The sequence below is a fragment of the Pogoniulus pusillus genome, chromosome 13, assembly GCF_015220805.1.
Source record: "Pogoniulus pusillus isolate bPogPus1 chromosome 13, bPogPus1.pri, whole genome shotgun sequence".
In the NCBI taxonomy this organism is placed as follows: Eukaryota; Metazoa; Chordata; class Aves; order Piciformes; family Lybiidae; genus Pogoniulus; species Pogoniulus pusillus.
In genome coordinates this window covers 30576459-30590138 of record NC_087276.1, presented here as the reverse complement: position 1 = coordinate 30590138, position 13680 = coordinate 30576459, and the positions used below count along the sequence as shown (strand labels likewise).

The 13680-nt window shown below is 46.4% G+C and overlaps 1 protein-coding gene across 1 annotated transcript in view; it reads right to left on the bottom strand.

Annotated features, from left to right (window-relative positions):
- Positions 1–13680, bottom strand: part of DNAH3 (dynein axonemal heavy chain 3) — an 86783-nt gene that overhangs the window by 66097 nt on the left and 7006 nt on the right. Inside the window, exons 3-13 of the mRNA XM_064153821.1 lie at positions 13054–13155; positions 10086–10305; positions 9883–9952; positions 8717–8882; positions 7358–7547; positions 5607–5802; positions 4466–4591; positions 2729–2924; positions 1372–1551; positions 847–983; positions 607–712 (exon numbers count right to left, since the gene is read on the bottom strand). Coding sequence (XP_064009891.1) covers positions 607–712; positions 847–983; positions 1372–1551; positions 2729–2924; positions 4466–4591; positions 5607–5802; positions 7358–7547; positions 8717–8882; positions 9883–9952; positions 10086–10305; positions 13054–13155 — 1689 coding nt within the window. The remainder of the gene's footprint in view (positions 1–606; positions 713–846; positions 984–1371; positions 1552–2728; positions 2925–4465; positions 4592–5606; positions 5803–7357; positions 7548–8716; positions 8883–9882; positions 9953–10085; positions 10306–13053; positions 13156–13680) is intronic.

Below are 13680 nucleotides of genomic sequence, written 5' to 3'. Positions count from 1 at the left end.
CTCCCTGTGCCATAGGCAGGGACATTACCCACTAGAACAGGCCACCCAAGGACTCATCCAACCTGGCCTTGAACACCTCCAGGGAGGGAACATTCACAGCCTCCCTGGGCAACCTGTGCCAGTGTCTCACCACCCTCACTGCAAAGAACTCTTCCTAACATCTAGTTTGAATCTACTCTCTACCACTTTAAACCCATTCCTCCTCGTCCTGTCATTACAAGACCTTGTCAATAGTCCCTCCCTAGACCTCCTGTAGGCCCCCTTCAGATACTGGAAGGCAACTATAAACTCTCCTTGAAGCCTTCTCTTCTCCAGCCTGCAGAGCCCCAACTCTTGTAGCCTGTCCTCAGAGCAGAGCTGCTGCAGCCCCCTGAGCATCCTCATGGCCCTCTAACAGCTGCATGTCCTTCTTGTGCTGGGGGCTCCACAACTGCACACAGTTCCTTTGCTTATTTGCACAGCAGCACTAAAGGGCTGCTTGAAATGAGAAGGCTTCCCTAGGTAAAACAAGTGATCTGAATGGGAGCTCTTGAGCAGTATCTTAGGAAGTCTGGCATGGTGTGTTAGCGGCTGTTGAAGATGTACCAGTGGTCAGTTACACATTACCTCTGCTAAGGCTTCCAAAGAATGGCCTTCTTTCAAGAAATCTGTGACATCTTGCTGTGCATTGTTGTTCAGAAGATTGCTGTATTTCTTGTACACATTCAAGTATCTTAAACACAGAAGATCACAAAAACAAACATAAGATTCCAATGTGGAGAGACAATACAATATGAAACCAATCAGGTCAAACTGAGCCAAACAAACAGCGTCATGAATCTGAGGGCCTGGACAGACAAAACTTACTTCTGTGGACCAAGTATGTTGCTCTCAAAGATCTTTTCAAGCTTGTTCAAATACTCTGAAAACAATGATTCATCTGGCTTGACTGTGCTCAGAGTAAGATCATCTCTTTTCAATGCTGGAAACAGTAATCTCTCTACCTAAGAGGAACCATTGCAAACACTGTATTACACATACAACAGAGGAAAGGAAGCAGTCTGCTACCTATCCACCTACCACTCCACAAAAACAAACCAACACAAACAGAAGCAATGTGAAAGGGCTCTGATTCCTGGTTAACACTTGGTTATACACATTGTTTGCTTGTAAAAACTGTATGAAAATCAAACCAGGGCTTCAGTGGAAATTGAATGTGAAAAAGAACAATGCCTCCACTATCTCCTGTAATCAGAAATGCTCAGTTTGTGCTACACAACCCACAGCTATTACCTTCCATTTGCCAGCTTTCTGCCTCATTCATAACTTTCTATATCACAGACAGGTTTTATTCATATCATACTTTGTAGGCAGCTATAACTTGTCCAGTACCTTCGGAAGCTCCTCAGCACTGTGCAGGATCTCCCTGAAGCAATGACTGATTAAATACCAACACTCTTGCAAAGGTGGCTCAAAGACAATCTTGCATTCTTCCAGGTTAAGTCTGACTATCAGTGTCTGAGGTACAAAGAACTGCATTTCTTCATAAGGTTCTGTAAAATCACTTCCATCCTTTGGGAAAAGAAAGCAAATTGGACATGCCAAAGGAAAATATTAAAGATTCAGGCCAACCCAAAACAGTACTAAAAGTTCCCATAGTTTAATGCTTCCTCTTAACACTATGAAATATTGCAGGGCACTCACTTGGTATGGGCAAGGATACTGCATCCATAAATTATGTCTGCATGACTATGCACACTTCTGACTTCATTCATGTGCTCTCAGAAAAACACATCGAAGTGCTGTGCCTTGTTAAGGCCAAATAAGTAAAAGCAGAAGAACTTAAAAAGCTGATAAATGCATACTCACTTTGGGAGCTGAAAACTCTAGTTGAAACCCTAGGCCTGCAAAGGTATTATACAAATAAGCACTTCTTGACCACATAAGAACAATCCACTGATTATGCACAACTGTTTGAAGGATTCAGGCATTTTTCATGAAGGCAAAGTGCTGCCTGGGATATTTTAGCCTTCAAGAGCAATACAGTTCATAGACTCACAGAAAGTTAGAGGTTGGAAGGCACCTCAACAGATCAAGTCCAATCTCCTTGCCAAAAGCAGGATCACCCAGGGTAGTCCACACAGGAATGCATCCAGGCAGGTTTTGAAAGTCTCCAGAGAACTCCACAACCTCTTTGGGTAACCAGTTCCAGTGCTCTGTGACCCTCATGCTGAGGTGAAACCTTCTATGTTCAAGTTTGCATCTACTGCCCCTTGTCTTATTACTGTGTACCATCAGAAAGAGATTGGCCCCTTTCACTTCACAGAATGTCAGGAGCTAGAAGGGACCTCACCCAGTCCAGCCACCCTGCCAGAGCAGGATCACCTATACCAGATCACACAGGAACACATCCAGGTGAGCCTTTAATAACTGCAGAGAGGGAGACTCCACAATCCCCATGGGCAACCTGTTCCAGTGTTCTGTCACCCTCACAGTGAAAAAATCCCTCCTCATGTTTACATGAAACTTTCCATGCCTCAAACATTTATAGACACTGATCAGATCCCCTCTCAGTCTTCTCTTCTCCAGACTAAACAGCCCAGGGCTCTCAGTCTCTCTCTACAGGGGAGATGCTCAAGTGCCCCAGCCATCCTCACAGCTCTCTATGGGACTCTTTCCAGCAGATCTGTGCCTCTCTTGAATTTGGGCTATACAAATTATCTCTGCTGCTTCGATACACAGAATATACCTTGTGGAGCATAAAAAAGGCAAGAAGGTCTTCTAAGGAGCTCACAACCATCTCCCGTAACTGCAGGGACATTAACGTTGCCACCGAACGAAAGTAGCTTTCAACCTGCTGAGGGGAATCACCATCAGTCTGGGGGGCAAGATGAAGCCATTTCTCTTTCTCACCACGGAAAATGGATGCACAAGTTGGGATCCACCTACAAGGAAACAACAACAAACAGACAGAGTTGTAAAAAGCACCCAAACCATGAGCAGAATTCCAAGGTCTAGCAGAGAACTGTTAACTACAATGAAATTGTAGCTACCAGGACTTAGCAGAAATACGAGGCTTTAAGCTAAGGATTCTTGTTGTAACAGCTCCTTAGCACTAGTTTAAATCAGTAATAACAAAGCAGTAGTGAAACATAGAATCAACCAGGTCAGAAGAGAGATCCAAGCTCACCCAGCCCAACCTAGCACCCATCCCTGGCCAACCAACCAGACCATGGCACTAAGTGCCCCAGCCAGGCTTGGCTTCAACACCTCCAGCCACAGCAACTCCACCACCTCCCTGGGCAGCCCATTCCAATGCCAATCACTCTCTCTGACAACAACTTCCTCCTAACATCCAGCCTAGACCTTCCCTGGCACAACTTCAGACTCTGTCCCCTTTGTCTGTTGATGGTTGTCTAGAAGAGCCCAACCCCACCTGGCTACAGCCTCCCTTCAGGCAGTTGTAGACAGCAATGAGCTCTGCCCTGAGCTTCCTCTTCTCCAGGCTGCACACCCCCAGCTCTCTCAGCCTCTTCTCACAGGGCTGTGCTCCAGGCCCCTCCCCAGCCTTGCTGCCCTTCTCCAAACACCTTCCAGCACCTCAACATCTCTCTTCAATTCAGCAGCCCAGAACTGGACACAGCACTCAAGGTGTGGCCTGAGCAGTACTGAGCACAGGGGCACAAGAACCTCCCTTGTCCTGCTGCCCACACTGCTCCTGAGCCAGCCCAGGATACCATTGCCCACCTGGGCACTGCTGCCTCATCTTCAGCTACTCTCTACCAGCACCCCCAGCTCCCTTTCTTCCTGGCTGCTCTCAGCCACTGTCCCCAGCCTGTAGCACTGCTTGGGGGTGTGTCCAAAGTGCAGATCTCTGCACTTGGCCTTGTTCAATCTCATCCCCTGGGCCTCTGTCCACTCATCCAGCCTGGACAGGTCCCTCTGCAGGGCTATCCTACTCTCCAACAGCTCCACAGCTGCTCCTAGCTTGGTGTCATCTGCAAACTTACTGATGCTGGACTCAATGTCCTGGTCCAGATCATCAACAAAGACACTGAACAGGACTGATTAGCATTAAACAGTAAACTTGGGTTTGGAAGAGATGCCAGGTGGCAGAATGCAGTTATTTTGTATTATGTGCTATTACCTCATCTAATCTGTTTCTTAAATGGATCAATTTCAGTAATTTTAAAAACTCAGGTTTTCTGTCACTGTTTTTATAGATGTAGGCTCCACTTCTCTCATGATTCACGACCTTCTAATTCCCAGACTACATCTATTCCCAGGCAGTTTACTTCCATTTGCTCTTGCACAAGCACTCCTGCAGTTTCAATAGCTCTTCCAGCATCCAGGAGTTTACCCTTACTGCTACCTTCCCCTTTGCTTTGGCAGTCTTGTGGCTGGGAATTGTTTCTAAAAGGGGGGGTTGTGTAAATCAGACCCTAAGATCTTCTATTTAGCTACTGTTACTACAGTTAGCACTGACTCATTCTGAAGAATATTGTGAGTTTTCAGGCAGTGTCTTCGAATGACCTCCTTAAATTCAGCAGGCAGCAGTGGCAGGTCCATTTGAAGCAGTTCTCCAGTGTGAACAAACCTTAGATGGCTGTACCTAGGCAAGTAAAAAAAAACAAAACAGGAGATGTTATGGAAAAAAAAAAGCAAAGCACAATAAAACACAGGCAGGAAGGTCTCATAGAGGTGTTGAGCTGGGGGTGTTTAGCTTGGAGAAGAGGAGGATCAGGAAAAGTGTGACCAGTAGGAGGTTCTTGTGCCCCTGTGCTCAGCACTGCTCAGGCCACCCCTTGAGTGCTGTGTCCAGTTCTGGGCTCCTCCATTGCAGAGAGATGTTGAGGTGCTGGAAGGTGTTTGGAGAAGGGCAGCAAGGCTGGGGAGGGGCCTGGAGCACAGCCCTGTGAGGAGAGGCTGAGGCAGCTGGGGGTGTGCAGCCTGCAGCAGAGGAGGCTCAGGGCAGACCTCATTGCTGTCTACAACTGCCTGAAGGGAGGCTGTAGCCAGGTGGGGTTGGGCTCTGCTGCCAGGCAACCAGCAAGAGAACAAGGGGACAGAGTCTGAAGTTGTGCCAGGGCAGGTCTAGGCTGGATGTCAGGAGGAAGTTGTTGTCAGAGAGAGTGATTGGCATTGGAATGGGCTGCCCAGGGAGGTGGTGGAGTTGCTGCGCCTGGAGGTGTTCAAGCAAAGCTTGGATGAGGCACTTAGTGCCATGGTCTGGTTGCTTGGCCAGGGCTGGGTGCTAGGTTGGGCTGCATGAGCTTGGAGCTCTCTTCCAACCCAGCTGATTCTATGATCCTATGATCTTCATTTAGGGTTATCATCTTCTGACAAAGAGGATAGCAGAGATAGCACAGAAGTTAGCCATGCACCACTGTGGAGATGTAAAACTTGCTAATGTTTGCATTCAGAGTCTGCAGGAAACAATCATTTTATGCTGAAATTCTTATGGGCTCAAAAAAAGTATCCTGTCCAGAACAGATTTTGCCTCTTTATCTACTCGCTGAGGATCTCTGTAGCATACATAAGACAAATCAGCAGATCCAGTCTTTAACCAAGCCATAAAACAAAACCATCCTCCATTTCATTAAGATCCTCTGACCAAGACATCTTACTGAGAAAGCCAGAGCTGCTGCAAAGTGGGCATCAGTGGATTCACTGTGAACAGACTCTTCTCAATCCAGCTTTTCGCTGCTCGGTGAGAGCTGTGCCACGGCACCGGCGCGCGGACCACTCTCTGGGGGAAGGGGCGGGGGGTGCTCCCAATGAACAGCCTCTCTCTCTCAGCTGGGTCCATCAGGATGTAATCAACTACAACAAACCACACAGACCATGGTAGGAGTGCATGACAGACAGACTGCAAGCACGGTGCAAACCTGTGCACACAAGCAGAGTGTCATCCTAGCTCAGGAGGTTGTAGAGCTCTGCTCATTCAGCACTTACACACTGTCACACGGTTACTGGAGGATCCTTAGCATGAAATGCAGCACAACAATCAGCATCTTGTTCAGCATCTTTGTGGGTGCCATGGACAGAGGTATTGAGTGAAGCCTCAGCAAGTCTGCTGACCACACCAAGCTGTGTGCTGCAGCAGACACGCTGGAGGGATCCATCCAGAGGGACCTGCACAGGCTGCAGAGGTGGGCACAAGCCAACTTCATGACCAAGTGCAAGATCCTGCAGGTGGGTTGAGGCAATCCCAAGCACAAATGCAGGCTGGGCAGTGAGTGGCTGGAGAGCAGCCCTGAGGAGAGGGACCTGGGGGTGCTGCTGGAGGAGAAGCTCAACAGGAGCCAGCAGTGTGCACTTGCAGCCCAGAAAGCCAAGCAGAGCCTTAGCTGCAGCAGCAGAAGTGTGGCCAGCAGGGGCATGGAGCTGATTCTCCCCCTCTACTGTGCTCTGCTGAGACCCCACCTGGAGTACTGCATCCAGGCCCCTGGGACAAGAGGGCTGTGGAGATGCTGGAGTGTGTCCAGAGCAGGGCGAGGAGGATGCTCAGAGGGCTGCAGCAGCTCTGCTGTGAGCACAGACTGAAAGAGTTGGAACTGTGCAGGCTGGAGGAGAGGAGGCTCCCAGGTGACCTTACTGTGGCCTTCCAGGATCTGAAGGGGGCTACAGAAATGCTGGGGAGGGACTTTTGAGTCTCTCAGGGAGTGACAGGACTGGGGGAAATGGAGCAAAGCTGGAGGTGGGGAGAGTCAAGACTGGAGGTGAGGAGGAAGTTGTTCATCATGAGAGTGGTGAGAGGCTGGAATGGGTTGTCCAGGGAGGTGGTTGAGGCCCCATGGCTGGAGGTGTTTAAGGCCAGGCTGGCTGAGGCTGTGGGCAGCCTGCTCTAGGGTAGGGTGTCCCTGGCCATGGCAGGGGGATTGGAACTGGCTGATCCTTGTGTTCCTTTCCAACCCTGACTCATTCTCTGAACCAAATTAGCAATTTAACCATACAATTCTTTTAGAAAAAGGAAGGAGTTGGCCTCGGTTCTAAAGTTAAGAGGCAGGAGACAACAACTTCCCATTCTATTTTTCCAGCTGAAGCACATTTATTTTGTGCTTTAATTCCTCACCTGTAACCCAGGGGTAGAGCTCCCTTTCAAGGTTGACTTTCAGAAGGTTTCTTAAATGTTTGTAAATCACAAAAATCTGAGGGATGATCTGTTGCACCTAGCAAGGCATTCAGAGGGCTGATCTATGGTCTGCTAAGTGCCAAAGCTCAGTCCCTACCCACGGCCCTTTACATGTGAGATTAACAGAAGCCAGAAGCAGACCTACTGCCTCTTCTTGACATGAGCACCACCACCAAAAGGGCCCACAAACAATGCAGCTTTGCTCTGCAAGTGTATTAGAATCACTAAGCTGTTGAGTCTTACCAATGGCCTTCATGAGGCTGATAGCATAGTCTGCCTTAACCTCTTCTTTTAAATTTGCAAGTAATTTGTCCAGGTTTGGGTTAGCAAGCATGTGAGCTGGAACATGCCTTAAAATCCCACTCATCAGTTCCTTGTCATGAGGTGCCAGCATGTCCTCCTGCACTCCGTTGTGGATGTAGTAACAGTATCGCTGGAAAACAGACGTTCAAATATATTTGATGGAGAATTGTCTGACAGGGAATTAATCACAACAACAACATATTTTCAGCTGTTCTACCATTTGAACCTTGCCTGCAATTGAAAAGGTGTTTTAGTGGATTTTAGCTCTCTAGCACTTGGCTGGTTTTGAAGCACTGCAAATGCCTGACGCTGACAGTCCTCATGTCTGTTCTGCTGTAAGCTTGTATCGTAGAAGGGTTTAGGTTGGAAGGGACCTCAAGGATCATCCAGTTCCAACCCTCTGCCATAGGCAGGGACACCTCCCACCAGAACAGGTCACCCAAGGCCTCATCCAAACTGGCCCTGAACACCTCCAGTGAGGTTGTGGAGCACCTTCGCGCTCCATAACCTCCCTGGGCAACCTGTGCCAATGTCTCACCACCCTCACTGCAAAGAACCCTTTCCTAACATCCACTTTCAATCTCCCCTCTGCCAGTTTAAACCCATTCCTCCTCACCCTGCCATCATAAGACCTTGTCAATAGTCCCTCCCCAGCCTTCCTGCAGCCCCCTTCAGATACTGGAAGGTCTCCTGGAAGCCTTCTCTTCCCCAGGCTGCAAAGCCCCAGATCCTGTAGCCTGTCCTCAGAGCAGAGCTGCTGCAGCCCTCTCAGCATCTTGGTGGCCTCTTCTGGACTGGCTTCAACAGTTCCAGGCCCTTCTTGTGCTGGGAGCTCCAGAACTGCACACAAGACTCCAGGTGGGGTCCGAGGAGAGCAGAGCCAAGGGGCAGAATCCCCTCCCTTGCCCTGCTGCCCACACTGCTCTTGCAGCAGCTCAGCACAGGGTTGCTGTCTGGGCTGCACTCACACTGCAGGCTCCTGTTGAGCTTCTCATCAACCCCAAAATAAAATGCCTGACCTCTGAAGCAGCAGGCAGCAATGTGACAGGTTAACATTTTGGGATAACTTCTATCTGTAAACCCTTTAGAAGGAAAAAAAAAAAATCACACTGAGTTGCCACATAGAGAAATAAAGAGGAAAGGAGTTGACAATATTTAACAGCAGTCTGCTATATCAAACAATTACATCTTCCAGACCTCAGGTACCACCTTCTTTCCTCAACTGCTCTGAAGTTCACAGAAATGTATTGCTGATTATTACTGTTCCTACTCTTACCTTAGAAGAAATTAGGTAAATACCTCTATATCATTTCCTGAGGGAGGCTTTTCTGCCTTGCTTCTCTCCTTTTCACAGAGGTGCATGACAACAAATTGTTCCTCTGGGGTCAGCGGTTGGCTGTCTGTATAATGCAGGCCACGCAATCCTGGCATGTGAGCAAGTGCAGGCAGTGAAAGGGGCTCCAAACTGCTTGACAAGGGTTGTGCAAAAAGAAAACAAGCTTAGTTTACTAAAGCAGCAGTGATAAGGGAATACATTCATCAAGAAGCAGGAATGGATTCTTAAATCCCTGTGGACAAATGACAAGTAGTATATTAACTTACAGGGCATACTCATCCTCACTTTAGTGTATTTCAGTTAGCCATTAAAACTCATCTATACAATGCACTCCATAGCACACTACTTTAACAGCAAGAATGCAACATGTCCACCTTATAGCTGCACTCTATCACTCAGGCAGCATCTTATAAGCAATTCTCAGAGTCAGACCTATGAGCACAATTGTTTAGGCTGCCCAAAAGCTCCATCTGTTTTCAGATTATCCTACCAAATTTTTAACAGTCTGAGCTTAAACTTCATAGTGGCTCCTTTGTGCAAATGTCACACTTCAGACTGTTTTCTACAGCACACGGGGTGAATAATACTGGATTCCACACTTGATTCACTTCTCAAGTCTCCAGTTCAAGAGAATTTAAACATCCTTTTTTCTCCTTGTTATGGTACTCATCACCATGTTATCTTAGAACGCAGTAAAAAAGGCACTGTGCAGCACCTCCAGAGGGGACTCTTCCTTTGTTTTACAGATCAGCACAAAGAAGATAAAAAAGGATTTGCCAGAGCAGATTACCCAGATTGACACCACTCTGAGAACAATATAGAGCACTCAAACACAGCAAAACTGAGAGACTTCCCTTCTGCAATCTTCTCTAGTCAGCAATTATGAGAGGAAGACTTCTCCTTTAGCGTGCCCAAGACTGACAACTACCCTGCCACAGAGCAGCATTTACAGGTGCTCACTTAGCACCATGGAATTTCAGACTTAACGCACAGACGTTTGTTGCTAGAGTTAGCAGTTCATGCTTAGGTGCTTGACAGAGCATCCAAGTAAAAGGCAACACTAAATTCCAAGTCAGGTATTCAGGCTGCTTGTACCAATGCGTATATTTACCACATCAGAGTTCATTACCTATCAGAATTCCGCTGACTCCTTGCAGAAAGTTTGAGCTTTTTCCTGGAAGGATCACATTCTTTGGAAGCTTAAAGCACTAGTTAAGAAAATCACATACAGAAATGCTCCAAATGAGAGGTTATTTCAGACTGGTGAAGAGCAGAGCTAAGGCAAAGACAAAATAACAGCAAACTACAAAGGACACATTCAAATCTGGATACGTGGCGAGGCTGTCCTGCGCTCTGCTGCGCCTAGTGATGTCCCTGTCACTGAAGAGACCTTGTGCACCTTCTTCAGTGTCAAATCCCGTGCAGTAGGAGTATAGTTATTAGCTATGGAGTCACTTGGGCTTCGGTGGTAACTCTGTTCCTTGAACGGAGCTGCCAAAGTCCAGGACGCTGGTTGCATCAAAGGAGGGTAACAGCTGCTCTTAAGGACAAGCTGAAATTGGGGACAAAAGAGCAGTAGCTTTACACAGCATAGTAATTTAGAGTTCAAAAGAGGCTAAAGATCAATTAGTATAAAGAGCAAATAAGCTGGGTTTGACTTGTCAGTAATTTGACCATCCATCTATTTTTAGAGGAGGATGTTCCACACATGTATAACTTTACACCATCCACACATGTATAGGAATACCTTTACACAAGGCTTCAGTAGGAGTATCCATCCTCCTTTTTTGTGCATAATCAAGCTCTCTTTTCTACATAAGCATTAATACATTATCTAGTACTCTCTACTCCCCCACATCTCCATCTTGCTGTTATTCTTCCCCTTAAGTTTAGAAAGTCCTTACTCCTTCAGCCAATGTTAATGATCTGTCTGCTTTTAGTCCTCCACCCTTGAAACAGCTGAACAATACAAGTTTTACAAATGCAGTCCTCATCTTCTGCTCTCTCCAACATCAGTACAGGATTTGCAGTAGATTTACTGTCTGTTCATTCCATGTCTTCTCAGGTGACTTGGTCGATTGGCTTGTCACCAGTCCTGATGTATACACTTTAATCAAATGGCTCACAGGCATAAGGGACACAGAGTCAAGATGTATGTTTCTTACATGCCCCTGACACCCCCAGAGAGAAAATGTAGGTAAGACAGAACTATGAATGTACTTCATACCTTTGTTCATAAAGCTCTTTGTCTCAATTCATATCTAGATTGTTTCTGTACCACATCTTTTCCTTTTTTATTTCATTGGAGTACCACAACCAAATCCCTGGTCCCCATTTCTCCAGCTTTACAATGCAGCTTTGCCATCATTAGTTTCAGATCTTTCTTGATAAATGCTTCTAAATATGTTCATGGCATCACATCTCTTGCCTTTCCCTCACTTCTCTTGCCCTTCCCTTAGAGGCTGAGCTAAGCTCATCTTCCTAGCATTTAATAACCCCTGAGAGGGCAGCATGCCAAAGCATAAACCAGCTTCTTTTCATTTAATCTATTGGTGCAGCTCTGAATTACATTATTTTAGCCTATCATGAGCTTCAGTGAGAACAACAGTACAGTTTACCACTCTGAAATAGAGGCAAAGGCAGGACTACTGCATCTGCCTTGCATTCTTCTTCTGACTGACAGGAGTAATCTTATCAGCAGAGGAAAAAGCATTCACGCTACTGCTGCAATCACACTCCTTAAATTAGCTTCTGAAAGTTGACAGAATCTTTTGAGTTTGATTTCTGCCACTGCACACATTAGACAGGCAGAGCCCTGCATTTTACAGTTTGGGGGGAATGAACTGATAGGGGAACTAGGAATAATTCAGAGATTTGGGGACTTTCCCCAGAAAGTCAGTGTACAACTTTAGGAACTGCTGAAGCCATTCAGCTGAATTCTCACCTGCACTCTGAATTAGGCCCCTTTTGTAAACTATAATCTTGCCTCCCTACTAGGCAGAATAACCTTCTGAGTGCACTGCAGGTGCCTTGCTATGGGCAAAAAGTTGTTCAGGGAAGAACAGCTGTTTCTGGAGAAGAAGGAGGTCACCTGGCAAAAATCTACTACTGGTGTGACACAAAAAGTTCAGGACTGGCTATATCAGCTCCCATGTTGTACAGAAACCCTTAACACAGCTCAGTAATTCCAACTTTCTTTACCATTCTTTTAGAGTATGTTCCACTTGCAAGTTTCTGCTGAAGTCCAAGATAACCCATTTTCCACCAGAAACCACTTCAACTTTTCACAAACAGTATCTTTCTGAAGAAAGACATCTTAGATGAACTAAGACTGCTGACACAAACGAGCAACTGGGAGGCACTTATGGTGGAAAAAATCAGCCCAACCTTCTTCACCCCCTTAAGTGCTGTCATAGGCAGTTTTTGTGTCACACAGAGGCTGTAGCTGTGCAGCTGTACAACCTATCCCTGTCAAGATCTCAGATGGTTTTGGACCACCACCCTAACTCAGAGGCTTTTGGGCTCTACCATAAAATATTCAGGCAGAGGGGAAATCAGAATTTGGTTGGTAGAAAAATATTTTTACCATATGCTTTCCAACCCAAAAATTCAGTATTTAATCAAAATCTTAACAGTAAACAATTGTCAATAAAGAACAGATTAAACTGTCAGAGTTTGATATCCAAATGGCAACAGAAATTGTAGCATCTCTAACGGAGTACCTGGCAGTCTGCTTAGGACTTCAACTTAGTCATTTCAATAGCTTTTCCTGTCCTTACCTCAATTGCCTAAGGCCTGGTAATATATGATGCCTGAATCATATCATCAGCCAGGTTGGAAGAGACCTCCAAGATCATCCAGTCCAACCTAACCCCCAACCCCATCCAGTCAACTAGACCATGGCACTAAGTACCGCATCCAGGCTTTGCTTCAACACCTTCAGCGATGGTGGTGACTCCACCACCTCCCTGGACAGCCCATTCCAATACCAATCACTCTCTCTGACAACAACTTCCTCCTAACATCCAGCCTATACTTCCCCTGGCACAACTTGAGACTGTGTCCCCTTGTTCTGTTGCTGGGTGCCTGAGAGAAGAGACCAACCCCACTTGGCTACAACCTCTCTTCAGGTAGTTGTAGACAGCAATGAGCTGTGCCCTGAGCCTCCTCTTTTCCAGGCTAAACAAGCCGAGCTCCTTCAGCCTCTCCTCAAAGGGTTTGTGTTCCAGGCCTTTCACTCTAATCACCCTAGCCCATACCATTTAATGCATTCCCCTATGCAAGAGAAGAGGTCACACACCTGGTACAACTGTGAAGGTGCAGCTGGAGCAGAAGCAGGCAGGGGCGGTAACTCCGGTACCCGTTTTGCATGACTCACGTTATACACAGAATCCCTCTGGGACTAGACAGGAATGAAAAACAACTTCAAAGAGGTTCATGAAATACACTGTCTGGAAAAATCTTCGTTCTGAAACAAGACAGACTTCCAGATTTTATTCCAAATTACATCTTGCAACTTCACTGGAAACAATTCAAACTGGTTTAAGTATTTCTAGTTACATAAAAAGCTCCACATGTGTGGAGTCTGCAATGGCATAATCATTGGATAGTAAAACACTAAAGCCTACCAGACTGCCAAACCCACAGCAAAACTAAGTTCTATCATCTGCATCCCAGAGGAGAAAAACACACTACATTTTTTCATGTCTACAGTGACCCAGTTCCAGAAGCAGCTGTATTGCCAAGATGCCTACCCATGAGGACTCTGCAAAGTGCTTACACACAAATGCTAGAACACCAAATATGTCTTAGGACTATGTTCCGCCTCCTCAAGGTGGCAAGACTTTGAGGGGACCTTCCAGGACTCCATACACAGCTCTCTAACAATATTTTCTCAGAAACATTTATCCTTCCAGTGTTTTAAGGT